At 36.9% G+C, this 22,514-nt stretch overlaps 1 protein-coding gene across 5 annotated transcripts in view; it reads right to left on the reverse strand.

The window, feature by feature from the left end:
• The window catches only part of ZMYND11 (zinc finger MYND-type containing 11), a 105,094-nt gene that overhangs the window by 37,475 nt on the left and 45,105 nt on the right, over nt 1-22,514 (reverse strand). For all 5 annotated transcript variants that reach the window (XM_084206438.1, XM_084206436.1, XM_084206437.1 and 2 more), the window contains exon 3: nt 6,202-6,361. In XM_084206438.1, coding sequence (XP_084062564.1) covers nt 6,202-6,361 — 160 coding nt within the window. The remainder of the gene's footprint in view (nt 1-6,201; nt 6,362-22,514) is intronic.

Here is a 22,514-nt window from a genome sequence, read left to right on the forward strand (position 1 = left end):
ATTGTGGACTCCCTTCCCAGAGAACAAAAAATAAGGATGAGCAGAGGAGAGGGAAGAAATACCCCTCAACAGAAGGGAAGAGAAAAACAAGATTGGAAAAGGAAAGCAGAATTGCTCACCATTCTTAACCCTTCTAGAGGCAGCAAGAACCACTGGAACTGCTGTGAGGCCATTCTCATGATCTGCATGTTAACAGCCTTAATGCAAAGACAGAAGAGGGTCTTGGCTTTAATGCAGAAAGAATTTCTCTTCCATGAGTTGGGAATTCAGAATTCCAATTTGCTTCTCTAGGACAAATAGTCTATGCTTTGATTTGATGATTTGAATATATTTGCTTTTCTGAACTTTCACAAATCCACTTATTTTTTAGTTTATTAATAAGCAGAATCACATCTGCACTTTGTGACAACAATTTGCAAGATAAATCATTGCATTTAGCACATGAAGGATTGATTTCATGGCAGTCTTCCGGAAAATTAAGCTCTGAACGATGGGACCTTAAAGGATGGAAAGACAGACAGAAAAGATTCAAGGAATTTCAGAAGCTCATCCTCCTTGAGTGTTCTTGTGTGACCAGGCTGGTATGTGGCCTGACCTCAAAACCCCCTAATACTCTCCCTGATGTGTGGTAATAAGGGATGGAAGCCAGTTTGAATTTTTTCACTCACAGGATCAATCATTAACTCTTTGCTTCAGTGAATCCCAAACTGTAAAGAACACTGGCACTTTCACAGCAATAATTAGGAATCTATCTGGAACATTCCAGTCTGGAAAATATTCAATTTGTTCAATATGTAAAAAATATGAACTAAGATGGCTTGGGCTATGTTTGGCTTTGGATCAGTGAATTTACACAGGACTTTACATTAAAGGCAATATGGATGGATAAGGCAAACTGAGAATTTTTTTAAACACTGAAGGAGATTTTTCTTCATTTGGTGTGACATGTTCTTCCTCTTTGTGCTCCTCAGTTGTAAGAGCTCTCATGATGAAGGCACTGGCTGTCACTATTGCTGTTTCATATTATCCTTCTGCCCCTAACTGAAAAGAATGGGATGCACATTAAAACCATTCCTCAGCTTAGTTATTCCTGGTAGCTATTCAGGCTGGTTTTGGATTGAGGTTTGGTTTTGTCTGTTGTTGTTCAGGGTTTTTTTATTATTTAAAATGTATTTTATGTACAGAAAAGATTCAAACTCTCACAGTGACAGTTCTTAAGCTTTCTGCAATTATCTTCACATTTATGGAGACTCAAGATGACATAGTCAGTTCAAAAAACAGCTTCTGGCTACCAATACTGACCTACCATGGAAAAATCAATATAATTACAAAAGCAATTAAGCATGGCAAGCAAGGAATCAAGCCTTTGCTCAATCTAAAGTAATTTAGATTAACACAAACATAACAGCCAAAAAGTCTCCTTTCTCATAGACTGATCCTAGTAAAATCAAACCTGCAACACATCAAATCACAAAAATAACTGGGTGTGTGCCTAAGGTCACTTGGGTTAACAAAATCACCTTCAAGACTCACAGTGGGTTACAACAAATGTTACAATGATGGGAATACAGACAGAGTGGAGAGATGGATAATTTATGCAGCCTTTTGACTTGGAAGTATTTGGAGTTGCTCTGAGCAAACATTTTCTCAATTTAAAATACCCAAAAAATCCCCAGTAATGAATTAGCACGTTGAGAATACATGTGTGTGTTTGGGAAAAGCAAGTTGTATCTCTAATGTTTTCTGAATTAGAGCAGGAAAAAGCAAGAAAACTTCCCCTCCAAACAGTGTGCTCTCCACTAAACGCAAACATCTTTAGAGGGAAGAATTGGAAAGGCAATAATTTAGATACAGAGAGGGCCAAATACACAGGAGAATGACTGTAACTGAAGCTCACAGTCAGAATTAACTAGCCAGAAGAATTGCTGCCTCTTTCTATAGGCAATCAATTACATGATCAGAAAACAGAACTCTGTAAAGTAATAATCTCTTGAAAATATAATCATCTTTTATGCATTCTTCAGGGAAGAAATAGCTCACAGTGCCTGAAGTAAGTGTGAAGCCTCACTCTTCACATCTCATTAGAGACTTTGGCCACTATGAACCATTTTAAACCACAGCAGTGTTGTGGTATGTTGCAATCAGATGCAAACAATGAACCCATGTTATGAACACTTCTCCATCTTAGAAGAGCACAATATTGTTTGGCTTCATGAACACAGGAAAATTGAAATTATACATTCATAGAGCCTCTCTCTGGGTCAGAGCAGCTTTATGACTTTAATCATGAGGGGAAGAATTATCACATTAAATGCTCAAAATAGCTCAGTGCACACTGCAGAAAAATATAAGTGAGTAAGACAAACTAACTCTAAAAACTGCATCTAACCCCTCCCCCCCCCATTAAGCCATAGGTACTTAAATTCAATTTCTCTCCTTGGGGTTGGACAGAGTACTGTGTTACACAGATAGAAGTACATAAAATCATGGCAAAACAGAAAATAGTAATGAAAGTAAGAAGGTGAGAAGATTAATTCTTATTCTCTTGAAGAACTACCTTTCCTTTCTCTCTTGTCAACTGCATTCAAAACATAGTTAACAAGATTTACAAATTTTTTTCTAAACCTGCAAGAAGAGCAAGAAGATTTTTTTTTATGCTGATAATAAATAGCATGTCCAAATTTCAGAAGTTCTGTGAGAAACAGAAATAAAGCATTTAGAAAAAAAGAAAAAACTAAACTTCCATTACCAGACTTCAGGACTGACATTTCCCTTGCAAGGCAAGAAGCTGAAGGATTTTGTTCAATTGTATAATAATGCATCAACAAACAGAAAAATGCAAAATTCCAAACTAAAATCCTGAATTAAAATGGAAAATAAATACTCCTCTCATTTATTTTCTGCAAATGCATTAATCATCTGCAAGATAAGAAAGCCTGTAAGATGAGAACACATTTTGAAAATGTGCAAAACATCTGGGAACATGGCAAATGAGCAAACAAAATGAATACCTGCACAAGCCCTGGAGGTATAATATTTGCAGCAACGTTCTTGTTTAGGTACCAATCCTTAAATGTCAGTTGGAATACAGTACATTTTGTTACTGACTCCACATTTTAAATTTAGTAACTTACATAAAAATATTTCTCCCACATGTATCTGACAGAATAATTTTACACTCTTAAATCCAACCATTCTTCTTTTTTTTCCAATTTTTCTGAACATTAATTTTCATGAGCCATCCCTTTTGGAAGAACCTCCTGATGCCCTCAAACTGTTTTGTCTTTGCACCTCAGCTTGTCTTTCGTATATTACTAAATTTGTGAGGTTTTGCTACATTTTTTTTTTACCATAGCTTCAACACACTGCTAGAACAATGAGAGCAAAGTAGTACAATTTTTCTGAAGGCTAAGAGTAACCCTATCAGAGATCATGTCCTTACTGCATAGATCTATCATTATGTCAACCTATTGGATGAGGCAGATGTTTGGAAAACCCTAAGCAAGCGCCACAGATTATCAAATGGATCTTTTCCAAGTAGAGCTGTGTTTTCATAATCTCTAGACTTTCAATTATTGTCACTATTTAGACATCAGTCTGTAGTCACCATCACAAGCAGTACCTTCAGCTCATGTGGCATCCTCTAGTCAGGCACCTCTTACAGTAACTGACAAAGGCGCTCAGCAGTTTTGTGGCCAAGGCCAGTAATCTTTCCACGTGCTAAAATTCAGATCCAAAACTTCAAAAGTGTAAAAATCACCAAGCAAATAGTCAAATAAAAAGTAGGGGGAGGGATGATAAGAATGTCTCCCTTTGCTATCTCCTTGGAGCAGCCTGTGTTTGCTGATTTCCACTGTGATGCCAGGAAAGAAGCCAAAATCCAAAAGCATTCCTGCACTGGTGTCAGTGGGTGGTTGATTGGTTTTTAAGTCTTCTCTTTCCTCTTCTGAGCTTTCTAAGAACCAGTAGTACCAGTCAAACCAAATTTGCCAGTTAGGTCAAGGGTCTGTAAGTGCTAAAATTTAAGCCTGAAATCCTTATTTTAACATTAATACCCTGCTCCAAAGTGTTCCATCTCCTCCAAGTGCCCCTCCACAAAGAATTCTGTGTATTTGTCCTCACTGAAATGTAACTCAAGTTCATGATCCAACAGTCATTAGTACCAGATTTGAGCAGTGCTGAATTACAAAGAACTACAAACTGCCTCTTGATCAAGTGCAGACAAAGCATCTGTAAAACTACCCCTGTGTCCAGAGCAGAGAACATACCAAACCTGATGGTTTGCACCAATTGTAGGAGAATGGAAAAGACTTGATCTGATGGCGAGCGATGACAATGACACTTTGTTACTCATTAAAACTTTCTGAATAAAAGAACAAAGAGAATGACTTTATACCAAGTCAATGTGTTTTGCTTCATCTGTCTGCAGCATTTTGATTCAGTATTAGGAACAAAAAGTTTGGGTTTGGGTAGGATTGAAACATGGCCTGGATCAGAAGCTGATTTTTATTTTTGCAGAAAACTGTTAAGTCAAGTGTGGTGTTCTGAACTACTGAGACAGCCACCACACATATGGTCACAGCCCAAAGTATCAGGGCTTAGCAGTAATACTGAAAATGCAGCCTGCATCTAACTAAAGGGGTATTCACAATGTGACTTGAACAGCATCCTCAGTCAAAGATGTTTTTTGCACAGACATAAAATAATTGTGCAATTCTAATGACTCACTGGGAATTTACAGGATGTAAATTCTTTCAAGTTTTCTTAAACAAATGTTACTAATAAGCAGCAGGAACATTATTTGAATGATTATATAAGGAATGGCTATTGTGAGGCATTTTGATAATTTTTTCTTTTTTTTTCCTTTCTCTTAGCAATAGAGGAAACAAACATACAGCATACTTGAGATAATCACAGACCTCAGGCTTTATGTCTTGTTGAGCCTACACAGTTAATATCACTTCTAAACAGATAAAACTCATGTAAGAAATACCTAAAAGAGCTGTGGAGTTTTGAAATGTTTCCTGCCAGAGAGAACAGTAACATACCCTTTAAAGGTTCCCTTGAGGGCTTCTAACGAAATTAGAATGAAAATCTTAACAGTGACATAATGTACATTAAATACAATGCATTGAAATTAAGGTATTTCAATACTTTAAATTTGTGTGAGATAATTTTGATGATAATGTTTTCTGTTATGGATATTGCTTGTTTCCACAAAACCAAAACCAATACATTGTTTCACTTTCAGAATCTTACTGATAACTGCAATATTGCAATGAGCATTTTGGTGTTTTTTAGAGTTTTTTTGGGTTTCCTCAAAATTAATGTATTAGCTATGTCTGAGACAATGCTGACCCTTTTATCAGTATTTATTGCAATTTATATTCCAAAGCAATAGTTCCTAGTTCAGGTATTTAAACCTTTGCAAAACTCTTTTTAGTTAGGAAAATATTGTCTTGTAAATAAAGAGATGGGGCTTCTGAACAAGGCAAAACAATTTTCAAGCTTTTTCCTGGTCTAAGTGACTATCCTCACTTTGTGAGTGGGCTCCACCTCAGCTATTGAGGGATTTCAAAAACATGGTTTTTTCCTCTTCACATAACTTTCAACCTATTTAAATGGATTTTAATATTTATGTTAGACATCCAGTGGAACAGTATTTGGATGCCTGTAGCTGATTTGCTAAGAAAATCCTTTCTAATTGAATGCTCTGGTGTTCACAAATATCAGTAAAACACATCTTTTCATGTATGTTTGCATATAGCTTCATAATTTCATGTTATACTTCTGAAAGGGAGTTCTTTGTTCTTCAGATTCTGATTAAAGCAAGATTAAAAAGTTTGTGACTTTTTTTTTAAATACACCATCTTGAGGATTTGAGAATGTCTGAGGATTTCAAGTAATACCAATAATATTTACTGTCTTCCTGTACAACTGTAGAAGAGAATGCAATATAAAAGTGAGGAGGCATAACCCAGCAAAGGCCTTTGCCAGTTTTTCATAGCAGAAAACTCAGAGTTCAAGAGGAAAGACCTTCTATGGAATAGAAAATGTTAAAAAAATTTAAGAGCGCATTACTTCCCTGTTCACAAGCACCAACACAGAACCTATAAATAGATTTTGAAGTATAAATTAAAACAAACGTCATGCTAAGATACCAGAAATCGTGATTTATTTTCTCAAAGACTTTATACTCACAATCTCATCTCCTGGCAACCAATATCCTTCCTGTTCAATACCAGCTTTTGACCCTTTACACCCCACGGTCAGGGTTTCCACAATGAGACCATCCTTGACTGCTAAACTCAGCTGACGTGTGGTTTCTTTTGGATGCATACCATGGACTCGAGACATGTACCTGCACACAAAGCACAAAAGTCTCTTAGTGGTAGTTTTAAATTATAAAATGTGTCAGCAAAATATACACATTTTCAAATGAGTTAAAACAATACACATTCTAAGTTTTAGATTGTTTTTAAACAGTCAAAATTTATATCTCTTCACCCTTTCCTTCAAATCAGCTTTTATCCTCTTGCAGCTTTCATGTACACATTTAGACAAGTAGTAGCACAGTAAACTCCTACCAAAAAAACCCCAAAATTAACACATATGGTGCTTGGGCTTGTCTCTGCCACATCCATTTGTGCCCTTTAAATTACTTTAAACTTGCATTTGTCTAACACCTCCTATAGCTTACATACTACAGAATGTACCAATGAATCTTTGTGATGCTTGTGTGTACAACACATTTGTGGAAAATGGAAAATTTATGTATCACATATGAAAACCCAACAGCTCAAGTTACTGTGCTAAGTGGTTTTTCTCCTTTTCTTGAGTCAACCACAATGATCACACTGTGACAAACTGCCTCGGTGAGAAAAAAACCACATGTAGCTTTAACTGTGTATATACATGAAATTCAGCTGTGTAATGTTGACCTTTATCCAGTGTAATTTGCTTCTAGGCCAACACCAAATATTAACTTGGAGTAAACAACAGAAAATTATCTTCTCTCAAATAAAGATGACCTCCCTGCCTTAAGGTCATTGCAATTCAGGTTTTTTTAACAAAATTCTGAGAATATATCTAGAAGTTGCTGCACACAGAGAGCTGCAATCGCATGCAATCAGCAGATACATGAATTGACATGGAACCAATTATTTTGTGGCCAATATTTTCCTAGTTATGGATCTCTTAAAGTTGCAGAGCTAACTGAATTTCTCTCCTTTTTTATTTTCTCCAGGTACTCTGTCTTTACCTGCTTCCCAAGGGAGAAATCTGTAATTTGCCTGCTTTAAGACAAAGCTATCAGCCATAGTATCGTTGCCTTCCTGCTTCATAATGAATTCCAGCAACCACGACTCCTTTGTGACTGTCATCACAAATACCTTCACAAAAATGTAATTATGATCACGAGCAAACTCAAGAAAGATTTATTTTAAAGCAGCAGCATTGCATTAAAAAAAAAAGAGAGTTAAATCTGTTCTGATTTTTTTTTTTAATAACATGGCTGACAGGAATTTTTAATGCCTTACAAGTTACAAACTTACAATAAGGAGTGAGGGCCCAAATGGTCAAATCTTCAATCAACCCCTCCCTTTGAAGACATTTGTATTTCAAACTTTGTACTGTTTTGTATGAATAAAGTTTTCCTTTCCTGCTTTCTCTCTTAAGCTTTTGCTGGAACTGATTTATGCTAATCTGATATTTTTGTTTTGCTCTAAACTGTATATAAAATAGTATAGTAGATTTCTGACTGAGTGGAAGTATATATTTGTATAGTAAATGACACAACAATCAGAGCAGCACAGGACATTTATGAATTTCTGTGTGGTATCAGAGGCATTTACATAAATGTAGCATATTTGCAGGATCTTAGGGTTTATTTTTTTAGGATAAAAACTCTTAGAGGCAGATGATGCCATTTCCCATATTTTACAATGTCTACCACAACATGGTCGAAGCCTAATTGGTGTGTGCATGCTGGCACTGTATGAAAGGTAGGCAATGGATACAGACATGACAATATTCTGTGCAAGTCTGTGTTCCAAGCTAATATATCTGAATTTTCTTGTGGTTTGCATATAGGGCCAAAGGGCCAAAATCAGAAGATAAGGCACTTCAGGTCTGTATCACCTTGGCTGGATGCTCATCTGCCCAACCTCATCCCTCTCTACTTCTACAGAAACAAAAGTCAACATGAGCACCTGTTCAAGAGAGATTAAACACCACAAATAAATTTTCAAAGCTATCCAAACTCCAAGGTCTGAACCAGGCAGAGACTCAAGCCTATTTACTTCACTTTCAAACAGAGAGCAAGTGAGCACCACTGGTCTATAGAAGCATAAAGTGTTGAAGCTTTAAAGCCACACAAAACCAGCTCATTTGCTTATATAATCATGTTACATGTATTTCATGTGTGTATGCACATATGGACATATTTATGCAAGCACAACTAGCTTTTTGAAGTGCAAATCATCTTTCTCAACATTTGCTAATGTGACTTCTTTTCCACCAAATCTCCATTTTTAACTCAGTGCTAACAATGTCTCTGACAGAGCCACAGCATTCATGTGTCTGTAACTAATTAAACTCCTTAACAGGTCTCAAAATACAAAGAATAGGCTAACTATTCCCATTTTACTGACAGAACAAATCAGACTCTGAGCACAGAAGTGATTTCCTTACACTTATATGGTGGGTTGCTACAGGTCTGAGAACAGAAATCAGGTATTAACCCAGTGCCATAACCCTCAGGGTATCCTGCAGAAGAATCCCTGTATTTTGCACTACACTATCCCTAGTTGCAGAAACACAGCCAAACCAAATTCTTAAATGTAAGCTACAGGTTTCATGATTTCTCACTCTTTGAACAGAACAGATATATAATACAAACCAAAAAGCCTTAAACCAACTCTAATCAGCTAAGAGGATTAATCTGCCTATTTCTATTCTGGCAGGTTGTGCACTAGTGAAAAGAGGCACAAGGCTCAGAATCACCCATTTCTCAAATCCAATCTGTGTTATCCACCAGAGTGAAAGTACTGCTACCAACTAAACTATCTCCCCATTTTCTCCAGCTCTAAATCAGGAGTAGTAAATTCCCAGTGGCTTTTTTGAAGAGTACTTTAGTCAATGTTCAGACTGTGCCACTGGGGAGTCACAAGGGCTATGTTTTCTATTTTTAAAATAAAATGCTATCAGCTTTCATAGCAAAGAACACACATGTAAAGAGAATGGTTTTACTTCAAAGAGTAGAACTGCTGTTAGAAAAATGCACCCTCTCCTAGATTTTTACTTTATTAAAACCTGTGAAGTGCACATGACTAGGTATTCACAAAGATTAGAAAACAACACTGTAGGGTTTGGATGCAAACGTATCTTGTTCCTTTTCAGCGAGAAGGACAGCAGGTAAGCAAAGACATGACTAAGGCACAGGACTCAAATCAGAAAAGTTAAAGTTCTTTAATAATGAAATGTGAAAAACTGTCAGGACATGAAAAATGCTGAAAACGAGTTCAAATCCAGCTCAGAGACAGAAAGCATGATGCTCGGAGTTCCAACTACTACAGCAGCCTCATTACTAGATCAGGGAAAAACAATATTGAAATTTTGCCTTTGTGCAGAAGTGACCCCACTAATCCATGGAGTGCAAGCCCTGGCTCTGCATGCACTGAAGCATCTGGCACCAACAAGTTAAAAAACAAGTATGGGAGATAAAGCAATCCCTGACTGCTGTTTTCAACAAAAGCTGATTAGCCTTACCTTGGAAACTGGGAGTTGAAGGAATACTGGTTTGTTATGCTCTTGCCCAGTCTTCCATATCAACAGATTTGGGAGTGCAATACAACCCAGCCCCAAGAAGTAAAGCAAATACTCTCAAATGAGTGAGAATAAGGCACAGAGACAAAGTAAAATCCTCTAAATCAGAAAACCAGCCCTAATCAGATAGGGGGGCTGAAGAAACCATTTCAAAATACAATTTAACTGTGCTAATCCCTACTATATAAAATGAGGGTCTTTCTGATGAAAAGTGGAGGTTAGGCCTGATAATCTGCATGCTAAATTCAAAATCTCACCAAATGAGGCTGCTTGTCTGCAGAACACAGAAGCAACTGAACTGCTGCTGAAAATCAGAGTGTTTATAGGTCAGTATTTTCTCCATTTATGAACTCGCAGTGCAGCTCTTGATATTAGCACAGAAGAATCTAGTAAATCTAGCAAAATTACAGTTTGTGCAATCAACTTCTGAGGGTCTAATAATGCATGTTTTCAATTATTGCAACATCACTTGGAAAGCAAAGGATAAGGATCTTTAGCATGGAGTTTGTTCATTACTACCCTTAACAAACTTCATTGCCATACCACCAAATGCATATTTAAATATGGTGACCTCCAGAAACAAAATGCTACCAACAGAATCAGGTATGTGCACATGTGCCTGTGCATACATACCTAATATGTGTACATACCTAATGTGTGCATCTGTCTGATGGCAAAAGAAAACCTTTAGAGGAGACTCACAGAGGATAATCATTAATAGATTTGTAGATAATTTATGGATGTGATGCTCATCTGTATTTAGTCACAAAATACCAATCAGAGAAACATGAGACAGCAATTTCAAATCTCTTCAGGACTGCAGATGAACAGTAGTCAGGTGTAAATAACAATAAAATATTGTCATATTCTTTAGTGTCTATTATTATATTATTAGTGTTACCCATCCTAAAGTGTGACCACCTCTCAGACACCACAGGGGTCAGCACACATGGAGGGGAGGCCTCCAGCAGTTCTCAGAGGGGCCACACAGCCACCTGCTGCACACCTCACCTGAGCCATGCTGAATGCTGGGGAGGAAAGATGTGCAGGGGATCCTGGTACAGGCCTTTCCCTTCACAGCAACAAAAACCTCTCTAACTCATGCCCTACCAGTTGACAACTGGATCTTGGCACCTCCATTTGCTCCACAAACTGATCCACCTCTAAATCACCGGCCTGCCCAATATGCAGGACATTCCAGAAGCACCAAAGTCTGCCAGCATATCACCAATTCACTCCTAAAACTTCAAAATACTTTTCTCAAATTATCCAGTGCTCATAATGTCTTTCTATAAAAACCAAAATCTGTGCTTCATAACACACCTTAAAACTAAAGAAGGAAGTTTGGCTTGATCTTAGGGGTGTGGATGAAGCAGACTCTAAAGCTGAGATCACCATGGGAGCAAAATAGACACAGAAGTAGCCAGCACTTGCAGGGGATCAGATGGTGAACTTATCACCTACAGCTGTCACACAGCTCACAACTCCTGCCTGGTGTTCTGCAAGATACAGCACAAAGGTAAACCCTGTCTCAAAGAGTCAAATCTATATGGCTTCAAAATACAGCATGGAAAAATATCTAACTTTGCTCCCAAGGAGTCCTCTTGAAGGCATCTGTGGTCTACTGAGAGGCAGAAAATGGTTTAAATGGGCACTGCTGTACTGTGGCCCAAATAAGAAAGCTGGAGAGGGAAGGAAAGGGAAGGGAAGGAAAGGAAGAAGGTTGGTTATTTAAGGTAGGAAGCTGACATAGGTTTTAAAGAAAATCTCATTTTTTCTGAACTCATAAGGAATTGCATTTTCAGCCACCTGAATCAAAAGAAAATAACTGAAAAAATGTTACAGCAAGGGTATCTTGCTTATACAAGACTGAAACAAAATACATATCGCAAACAGCTGCAAAAATAAAGCAGTGCAGCAAGTGTAGGTAGATGTTAGTTTTCATGGCAAACTCTGTAATCTTGGTCTGATCAATTATCTCTCTATGCTGGATGCCTCCACCCTCCCCAGTGCAAAGGGAAGCAGCAGCCTGCTGCTGCCAGCAGACTCTGCTGAGCAACCCATCCAGGGATGAGCTGAGGACTGATCAATTTGAGGTCTGATAAACTGAGATCTGATAAAATCGAGGTCTGAGAAAATACAGCAGATCCCATTAAACTCAAATGAAACTCTGCCATTAATTTTAAATGTTACCTACAGGTACATAAAAATGTCCTAGATTCAGGGACAGACCTTAAGGAATAATACATAAAATAGAAGGAAAGCAGCCAAAAATCTGTTCTGAGTTTTATACTGTCTTCCTACCTCTAGTGAGACATGATGCCTTTTGCTTCAGTTTCAGGGCATGACAGCTATTTTATAGAAGGCCCACACATTTCTTTTAAGAGTTTTTTAAAAGTAATTTGCAAAGAATAGGGCAGTTGGTCATACTGAAAAAAAAAAAAAAAGCTGAAGAGATGGCTGTGATTATTTTTTTTTAAAGAAATACAGCTCCATGACCTAAGAACTTGAAATCCACAGGCTCAAATCTCAGGAATCCATCAGCTCTCCTTGTGGAAAGCCAGGTGAAGATCTGTGCTCACAGCTGTATCTCAAGGTCTCAGCTCTGAAGCTCAGGTTGCCTGTTTCCACCATGTAACACCCTGGTACCAATCAACTCCCATGAAACATAGGCTAAACATTATGGGTATTTGACACAGATATTCCCTGTTTGACAGCAACTGAGAGCTGGTCTGAGAGCTGAAGACAGCACAGACACACAGAGAAGTGGAACTGGCCACAGTGGGGACACAGCAGCTCGATTCTGTCTTCTAGGATCCTTTTTGATGTGTTTACACTTTCTGAAGTTTCAATTATGGATTATATTCACCAAGATAAACACAAGCAAAGCACAATGTTCTTGCTGTGCATTTGTACTCCACAATGAGATGCAGGTATATGAACAGGCTGCATTTGATTTCCACTGCACTCCACATACCCACAGCACATGCACAGACCTTGCAGGCACTGACAGTGCTGCTGCCTCTGCAATAAAATACTTCTTACATGATCTACATTTTATGCAGTCCAAAATTCCAAGGATTACAGAGAAATCATGCATTTACTTTTCCCTCTGACATCAGTATCTGCAACATTCATTTTGAAGGCACATATACTATCCAAGCAGGAAATGTTTTTAACATGTGTTTCATCTCTCCTTTGTAGTCTAGAAAAAGTCAGAATTTGCATAAATGCAAAGACTAATTTTGTGCAATGTTTTTGTAAAACAAAAAGAATGCATAAACTTGATAGTGCAACAGTGAAATCCAGCAGTTCAGCTAAATTCAGATCTGCCTGATGTTTGTGCTGCTGCTGCTAAAAGCAAGCTAAGGAGTGATCTTGTTTGTGCGTGCTTTAGATATCTCAGGCACCATGCAAGCACCTAGAATGGTAATCACCTGGGCCATTTCTGTAAAAAGCACAGTAATGTTAACCCAGGTAATTCCCTGATTCAGTAATTTAAACTCCCACTCCTACAATTTCTCTATACACTTTAGATTGTGTAACCCACCAGCATGACCACAAAAAGCAAATGATTTAAATACCAAGCCATTGAACCCGCATCCAGAAAAATCTCGCCACCACTTTTTTATGGAGGAAGTTATGTAAAAAAGGGCTCTACTTCCATTTTTCCAACCTAAAAGTTCATATGTGACAGTGCTGGTAATGCACAGTGTGTGCACTGAGCACGACTGGCAAACAAGCACTAATCACTCAGGAGCACTGCATGCACAGGTACAAATGCTCGTGTAGCTGCAGGGCCACTGCTCCACCCAGCTCCTTTCTTTGGATGTACTAAAGAGACAAGTATTACATGACTCAGAGTGTAACATCCTAGCTAATACCTTGCAAATGAAATATTTAATCAGCTCATATCCCCCATCTCAATTCAAAACATGTTAAAAAATGAAGATTTGAATGCTTTAATGATTCAGATTTTTAGAGCTCTCTATCTCATTTAATTTCCATTCTTATCTGGGTCAAAACCATTCTCTTTCTGTTTTTAGGGTAGGTTTTTTGTGTGTGCCTTTTTTTTTTTTTTTTCTTGTTAGATTACTTTCAGTCTAGCTGAGTTTCAGAATCATCACTCTGTCACACAAATGTTCACCTTATTGCCATCTAGGGAACAGCACAGCAGCTGGAAAAGCCATCAGGGCAGGGCTGCTGCTCTTGGTGATGATATTGTTTATATGAATGGGAATTTGAAACCACAGCCTAAAATAGATGGTATGAGTAGTGCTTTGGAGATCTCTCTCTCTCCACTGATTACAGAGAAAGCCTTGATGAGCACTTCAGGTCAGATAACAAGCTGTTAAATGGCCATGTCTCACTCATTTTTATCTCTTACTTCTAATAGAAAGTCACATCTATTTACAGCAAAGAAACCAAACAAAAGCTAGAAGTTCCACTTTCAAATATTACAAAGATGTTATGATTTGAGCAAAAAACATAATTGTTGTGACATAAATATTGGTCTGCTTTTAATAATCAGAAATAAAGTTTGCCTTTTCTGTATTTTTCTGTGTAAACTTATACAATTTCAAGATGAATATTAAAAGAAGTATGGAGTACATGAAAATGGGGACAGTGATTTTCAAATCAGTTCCATCCCTTTCCTTCTCAATATTCCTACTGGAGCTCATCTTTTGCATGCATTGTATTAAATTTTGAATATTACAACTTTTATAGGAACACTCAATAAGGAGAGTTTAAATGAGCATGCACTTATTAACAAAGATCAAACAAGGAGTATGGCTGTGGTTAATAACAATGTGTTTGTGCTGTTAGTGTGAATCATTTTATTTATCATATTCCTGCTCAGCCCAGAGATGACTTCACCTACTGAATCAATGAAGAACATTGACCTCTGAGACAGAAAAAGAAAAATGCAACTCTAGCAATACCATGTAAGAGCATTCCTAAGAGAAGAATTACCAGATAAGGAAAATTGATCAAGCAAAATTTGTCAAAACATCTGAGCACCTATTTGTTTTTTGCAGAATGCACTGTAGGAACAAGATGCGCCTACAGTAATATTTCTGATCAAAGCAAATACACAAAAAACTCCACCTCAAGCTCTAGTCCTCAACAACATACCCATTTATGCTAAACCCTTACAGGTACAATGTTTGCACAGCCAGCTACAGCATCCTGTCCCTTCCCTGTATTCTGCATAAAGCAGGAAAAAAAGCAGCAAGGCTGAAGCAATCTGGCAGTCCCTGGTGAAGAGTTTTCCACACCAGGCACTGAATTAGTCTTTGACAGCCAGCACTGGAAAGCAGACCCAGCAATTCAGGAAGCAATGGGGGACAATGTGTCAGTACCAAGTTGAAGGAAAAATCATCCCTAAGAAATTACAAATAACACTGTTCAACACACGTGGACTTCTTTTTATGTATTCCTTTAACCAGTTTAATAATGTGATTAAATAGAATTGTTACACAAATTGAAGAAATAAACTGTATCAACAAAGCAGCTCGATGGGAAAAAGAGTAATTATTAATATACATTATAAACTCAAGATAATACTTCAACCAAATCTAATTTAGCAATTTTAATTCCACCACTACTCAGAGTAAATGTATATAGGTTCTTCATAGGCTTTTTACAAAAGTTTACATTTTTTCCTGCAATCCCTGTTTCCACTCTCTTTAGGCAATTATGTCTTAAGGCAGCACTTAAACCATTAATATGAGCAACATTAAAACTAAATAATACCCAAACCAAAAAATCTTTTCAAAATCTTCAACAAAATTAAGATTAAACACCCTATAAACAGGTAGGTAAAAGTTGTATGGTGAATGTATCTATCTGCAGAGAACACAGGTGAAATTCAATGAACATATGCCATTGTGAACGCCTCGTGTGCAATTAAATCACAATCTTTCATTCATTCTTAAGATTTTTACAAAAAGTGTTTAGCTTAGTTTCTCACTTTTCTTTCAATTTCTTTTTTTAACCTGGGTATTAAAAATCATTATTTACTTGGTGAGTATTACCTCATTGGTCATTCTCAGTACAAATTTACAAGCAAAACTGTGTTGTGATGCAATAGTAGGTGAGAACCCCCATACTTCTCTGCACATATGCAGCTCTCAGTGTTCTCTTTGTTCCTTTATAGAATATAACTGAGTTTTGAAAATATAAACCAAATTTAACCCAAATCCATCATTTAACCTCACTGCAAAGTCATCAGTATAAAAAATTAATGTGTCAAACAAGTTGGACACATTTTGGTGTCAATTGGACACAATACTGGACACATTTTGGTGTCCAGCATATTTCTCTGCAATGTATTGCTATGTTTGCAACTGCTAGTTATGCACCCATAGTAAATTTTTTATATATGAACAAAGTAGTACTTGTACTAAAAATTCTGTTATTAGGGAATCAAATGATCATTTTTAGACTGGTTTTGTTTTATTAATATAATGATTTTTAAGTAAATCAGTCAAGAAATTGCTGAAAAAGCAGAGAGGGCTTTTGTTTTCTGCAGTATGATCTCTGAATAAGGATTTACAGGCCTTAAAACTCCAAACTCAGTTCATTCTCTTGATTTAACATAAAAATAGTTATCTGAAAACAGAACAACCCCACACTGGTTTGGAGCTTAAAGAAGTAGCTGAAGTTTATCATGAGAAAGAGAGAAGGAAAGTAAAAGAAATTACAAAGGAGATTGGCATAGTGAAGTCAGACAGAAAAAAGTGCCTTTTCTTTACCTGTAACAGAAAACACACGAGGAGGTATTGAAAACTAAGAGTTTTCTACCCTGTCACCCCCCAGTGATGCATTCTGTAAGGCATATTATCTATAATTCTGCCAATCCAATACAAACTGAAGTCAGTTTTCTCACAGGTGAGCACTGCATAGACAGGCTGCCTCTGGAAGCAGCTTCGTGGACTGCTGAGGAAGTATCCTGCTTTTATTGCTGCACCTTGGACTCCACACTTCTGCTTATCCTTGCATAACTAGGAATTGCTATTACACTGCAAAGCACAATAAAAAATCTCCAGTGTAACTGGCCAGGGCTTCAATAACACTGTCTGCTTCAAATAGTCCCAGTTAAAACATACATGTGAAAAAATGATCTACAATGGAAAAGGAGCCAGTAACTCTGGTAAAAAGGGAACTGGAGTGATCAGTGCTTTCTCCTGCATAACAGGAGGATGTTCTACTTCAAACAGTTGCTTTCACATAAGCCTGCTCTCCAGCAACAAAAAGACAGATATTTTAGGGGAATGGCTTGACAAAGGTTAAGAAACCAACAAAGCAAAAAACCTCACTTCTAAGCTTGTATTTCAACCAAAGTAATATCAGGTGGTAAAATACCTCTTCTGTTCATACAAAGTTTAACAACAGGATTATCTCATTATAAATCCAGAGTCATCTGCTCTTCTAATCTTTGCTATGGCCTTCTGTTTCTGCATGACTATTTAGTTGCAACGTGCAGAATACTAGGAAGACTTAAATTTTCATCAAGAGCACTATGAATAGTATTTCTACTAAGTATCTAAGATTCATATAAGCAACTCTGTAAGAATCTTGTTCCATTTTTTTCTTGCCATTTCATCACATATTCTTATTTATATACTTGTGTGATTATTCTCTATCCATTCAAATGGATAGAGATATTTATACTCTGTTGTGTTTATTCTGTACCTGAGAATAAATTGTTCATTCTCAACTTTAATCACTGCTTCTATAAATTGTTTTATGTTATACAGCCTAGAAAAAGAACAGCAAAAGAACTAAGGCAACAAAACCAGATAGATGAACTTCAACTCTTCTCAGACATTGACTAGAAAAATTCCAAAGACTGATATTTGGAGAGGAAATCCCCCTCCTAGGTCCAAATGTCAAACTGAGAGGGTCACATACTCAATCTACAACTGTTACCAACTCCATCTCAACTGTGGGACCAGAAAATCTCATTATTTTACAGTAATCTTTCATAGTGAGTAATTCCTTTCTGGCATGCTATCCCATCAATGCTGATTAATGTCAGTCTGCACAGAGCTAACAGAGCCTACTTGACACTGGCTTGGGATCTGCTCATTCCTGTTTGATGCTTGGACTTGGCTGCACCTTTATCAAATTACAATAAAGCAAGAATGAGTCCACAGAACTAATACAGGAAAAAAAGCTATGATCATTTAGGGACCTAGGACTGGATCATCCTATCTGAAAGGCAATTAAAAAAGATGAAAGTCTTTGTATTTATTAATGAAAAAACAATATTTTCTTGTATCACCAATGGGGTAAAACAGCTTTCTGACTGATGAAATGGATGGTTTCAGTATCATTTTATTTGAAAATAATATAAAGTTTTATATTTTAATTACAGCATATCCTAGCTAGTGGTCTATCCATCAGCTTCATCCCCCCCCAAAGTTGTGATACCTCTACCCTGCGTCCTACAGCCACTCCTGGTTTCATTCCCAAACGAGCTTATTCTCAGGCTCCAAAAAAAGACAAGCTCTTCCTGGAGAAAGACAACTCTTCCTCCAAGGACAAAGCAAAGCATGGCCCAGGGGTTGGTGTGCTCAAGACAGAGAGCCCAAAAGTGAACCACGCCAACAGTGGCCCCTTGTGCCAAGGGCAGCAGCCCTGCTGCAGCACGCTGTGCGTCCTCAGCTGCCTGCACATGGAACTATCATGTCTCTATCTTCAGGTTTCAAGAACAGCATTGCTGTGGGCTGTGTTATTTTTGGCACTTTGAACTGAGGAACCACACACACATATAAAATAAACAAAGAATATGCCAGGGCCAAAGAACACTCGGTGAGCCAAAGGCAAGGAGGTGCAGCCCCAGCATAACTGCTCCAGAGAGTGCCAGGGCATTCCCTGTCATGGTGCATGGAGATAGAGTAGACACAGCCTCTATGAGAGACAGAAAGAGAAGCTAATCAACTTAATTAATCATGAAATGCAACAAAGGGAGAGAGAAAGAAAATTCTCTCAACCAAGGGAGAGAGAAAAAAAGGAAGGATGTGCAGAAGACTTTTGTTTTGGTTCCTTACATTAGTCTTCATGGAATAGTTTAGGAACCAGAATAATTATCTGTTTACAATGAAAAAAATCTGTAAAGCTGCCAATAATAGTTCTAGAATACCAGACTTGCCAACTGGGTATGTTAATAACATTAATTTAATAGCTAATGAACTATGAACTAATCATAAAGATTATGAAATGTTCATATATTGCTACTGAGGAAACCAAATATTTTGCGAGAAAAGGGGTATAGATTTAATTAATACTTAATTAAATCTTAGGAGTCCAATTACCTGTAAGGGAATTATGGAGAAAACACTATAAAAGGAACTGGAAGATTGGAATAGCCAAAAAGAGAACTTTAAAAACATGTCTGTACAGAAATACTTACCAATCTGCTATACAACTGAATGTCAATAATTTATCCTATTCATCTAGATATGCATGCCTTTTTCCCAGTGTATTTTAAGGCATTTTATTCCATAGAATCAATTTTTGAGGTTACCCCAAAACCAGAACAGATGGAAGATAATTAGGAAAAAACAGGAAGTCAAAGCATAGTTAAAATTTTTAACACAATTTAGGGATGAACAATTTGTCAGGCTGCACTCTTGACAGAGAATTCACAGGATATGGAAAGCCATTTCTTCACTAGTGCCTACAGCATAACTAATACAAATAATGCTCATCTAAATAATTGATACACTAGGGTCAAATTCACCTAATATTAAATCTACACAGAAAAAGAAGTCATATTTCTTGATAAATACCTCCTAGAAATGCAATTTTGTTATTAAGAAATGTGGTGATTTAGAAATATTATCTAGTTCTTGTAGTCAAATTGTAAACTATTGCAATTCATTGGCTTGAGATGCCTTGTGACAATATAAACCAGGTGAGAATATTTATTTTCTGTACCTTTACAGAAGTGCTACCACTCCCTTCAAGCTCTATCATTAAAGAAAAATATACTGAAGCTTATATACAAAGGTAAGAACTTAAATATATATTTTAAAGTCCTCTTCCAAAGGTAGTTTGCATTCAAAGTACTAATTCCTTTAAAGTCACGTCACTCTTGCTTCTTGCTAGGATTGGTTTTCAGTCCTTCATTCAGTTTGCAATTACTGAAGAATGCTTCTCTCCAACTCATGGAAAGTGCATTTCCAACTATAACGCACCCTCACACGAAGTCACTAAAGCTGCAGAACCCCTTTCATATGATGATTTGTTGAGGGTTTTTTTCTGAGACATTGAGTCTCTGCAGTGTGGTCTCTTCCCTACCAATGCCTCAAGTATTTATATAATACTCCAATTAACTCTGTCATATTCTTGCCATTTTCACAACTGCGTTTTAATTCTTTACAAAACAGACACCTTTCTTATGTTTCTTATTACTTCTCTGCATGCAATGGCTTTTCTAAAAAAATTGCCTGAAGTTCAAAAAGCTTACTAATTAATTTCTTAAAGGCTCTAACTTGCATATTCAAATTTTCCAAGTGACTCTTCCCTTGATGTAAGACAGTTTTCAATCACTTCTAATCACGCATTTTTCTGTTCTTGCCTTTCCCCCTCATCAATTTAAAAAGCAAAGCATACTTGATCTCCTCTACTTTTAATTAAAGGGCCTCTTTCCTTATAGGTTTTTCCTGATAATATCAGAAGTACCTTCTAGTGCTCTAGGCTCCTCCTACACTATCCTCCTACTCTTCTGTTCTCTACAGAAAATGTGTGCCTAGTTCTGTAGATTTTTTCTTGTCTACTCTCCATTGACAGTACCTTCTGGAAGTCTTCCGTTACACAAGTAATCTTCTTTCAATTATACTTAAAAGGTACAGGTAACAATTTGCATACTTGCATGTATTATATAAATTTGTCTGTTGTGCATATTGAGCTGGAACAGTTCATAATCTACAAACTATGGATCCTCTTTTTATATTATGAACATTTCCTCTGAGGTCATTAAAAGTAAACGTTCCTTGAGATGTACATTATCTTCTACTCAGCAGCAGAAGAATAGGAAAAGAATTAATTAAATAAACAAGAATAAATAAAGAAGAGGGAGAGTCAACCATGCTGAATGCACATTAGGAGAAAAGCCAACAAATAGATTTGCTTAAAAGTAACAAATCATGCAATGAAGAAAGCAACAGTTCTTCATAACAATTTGCTATAAAGGTATTTAGACTAACAGGTCACAAAATTCACAGGACAACTTGTCTCTAGCAGCAAATGAATGCTTAAATCAGGAGAAAAAAAAATCCATTCAAAAACCAAATCATGAATCATCTTTCTAACATGTGAAGTTATCTGAAAGTACCCATTTGTCATCCAGTGTATGACACATAGGAAGACAGTTACTTACCTTAAACATGGATTTATCAAAAAAATATATTCTCTTGCTGGTTTTATGTATTCTTACTCAGGAATATGACACACTTCCATAATGTCACTGTCATTATTACTTTCTGTCAATCCCAAGAGGTATTAACACTTCCAAAAAATGTTACTAGCACAAATAGTAAAACCTTCCTTATAGCTCCAACTATGTACAAATGGTCACAATTTTCAATTTTGACCCCTGGTTTTAAAAATTCTTAGTATTTGTATGTTTGCCTATATGCCCAGACACTGACTGATCTTTTAAGGAATTGCAGTTGACCTGGCCAAATGATTTTGAGCCTGGAAGGATATATTAGCTGCTCAGTTTTCATCAGAAGAGATATTCTGATGCAATGGTAATTTTGGAACTTTATTTTGAATATTATGTATTATGCATACTCATTTACTATGTCATCTGTGTTTCTCCATCAACCACTGGTACCATACTGCAATTCAAAGGTCTTTATCATCTCCTTGTCAAAAGTTATCTCCTTAGGAATGTCACATAATAGAAACTAGATCAGTGCTCATCACTCTTGTCACTGATGTGCATGGGGAGAATTTACAATGCCCAGATACTTTTTAGATTACTCTTCACTGCTAACACCTTGTTCATCTTTCTCAAAGTACTAAGGCTTCTAGCATTTCTGTTTAGTCACTTATTTTTCTTCTGATTGGAAATGAGTCATACAATCTGGACCTAGACTTTTTAAAAAAATCAAACTACCCATCAGTTTAAAAAAAATCAAACTACCCATTACCAAGAGCAGTACTTCTTTTTCTAGCATCTGATTATTTGTTTTCCCAACCTTGTTTGTAATGATTTGTCTGACCTAACTTTACCCAGCTAAATGTTTTTCCCACTATCTTAAACTAAGCATCTCTCATAAGAGTGGGATGAATTCCCAGCTAGACATGCCTGTCTCCCTTTATTACATCTAAAAAGAGCACAAACAGCTAACAAACTCAGCTAATATGTAGCCTAGAGCAAGTAATTTGAAATGTTAAAATGGAAAGTGTATGGCATTAGTTTACCCACTCGTCTCCTTGGAGACATCATGAAAGTATATATGTTTTAATGCATTCTAGAACTCCACTATGACCTCAAAAGTGAAATTCCCTAAAATACAATCTCCTTCCTGACCCTCTTGGAATTCCCTATCTCTGGAAAGGTGCTTTTCAGTTTGATGGTCCATTTTTCTTCTTGCAGAAGCCAGGTACACATTAATTCACTTGGGACATCATCTTTCTTTCTGCACTTCACTGTTCATTATGTTTGG

The sequence above is a fragment of the Fringilla coelebs genome (assembly GCF_963513975.1).
Source record: "Fringilla coelebs genome assembly, chromosome: 1".
Classification (NCBI taxonomy): Eukaryota; Metazoa; Chordata; class Aves; order Passeriformes; family Fringillidae; genus Fringilla; species Fringilla coelebs.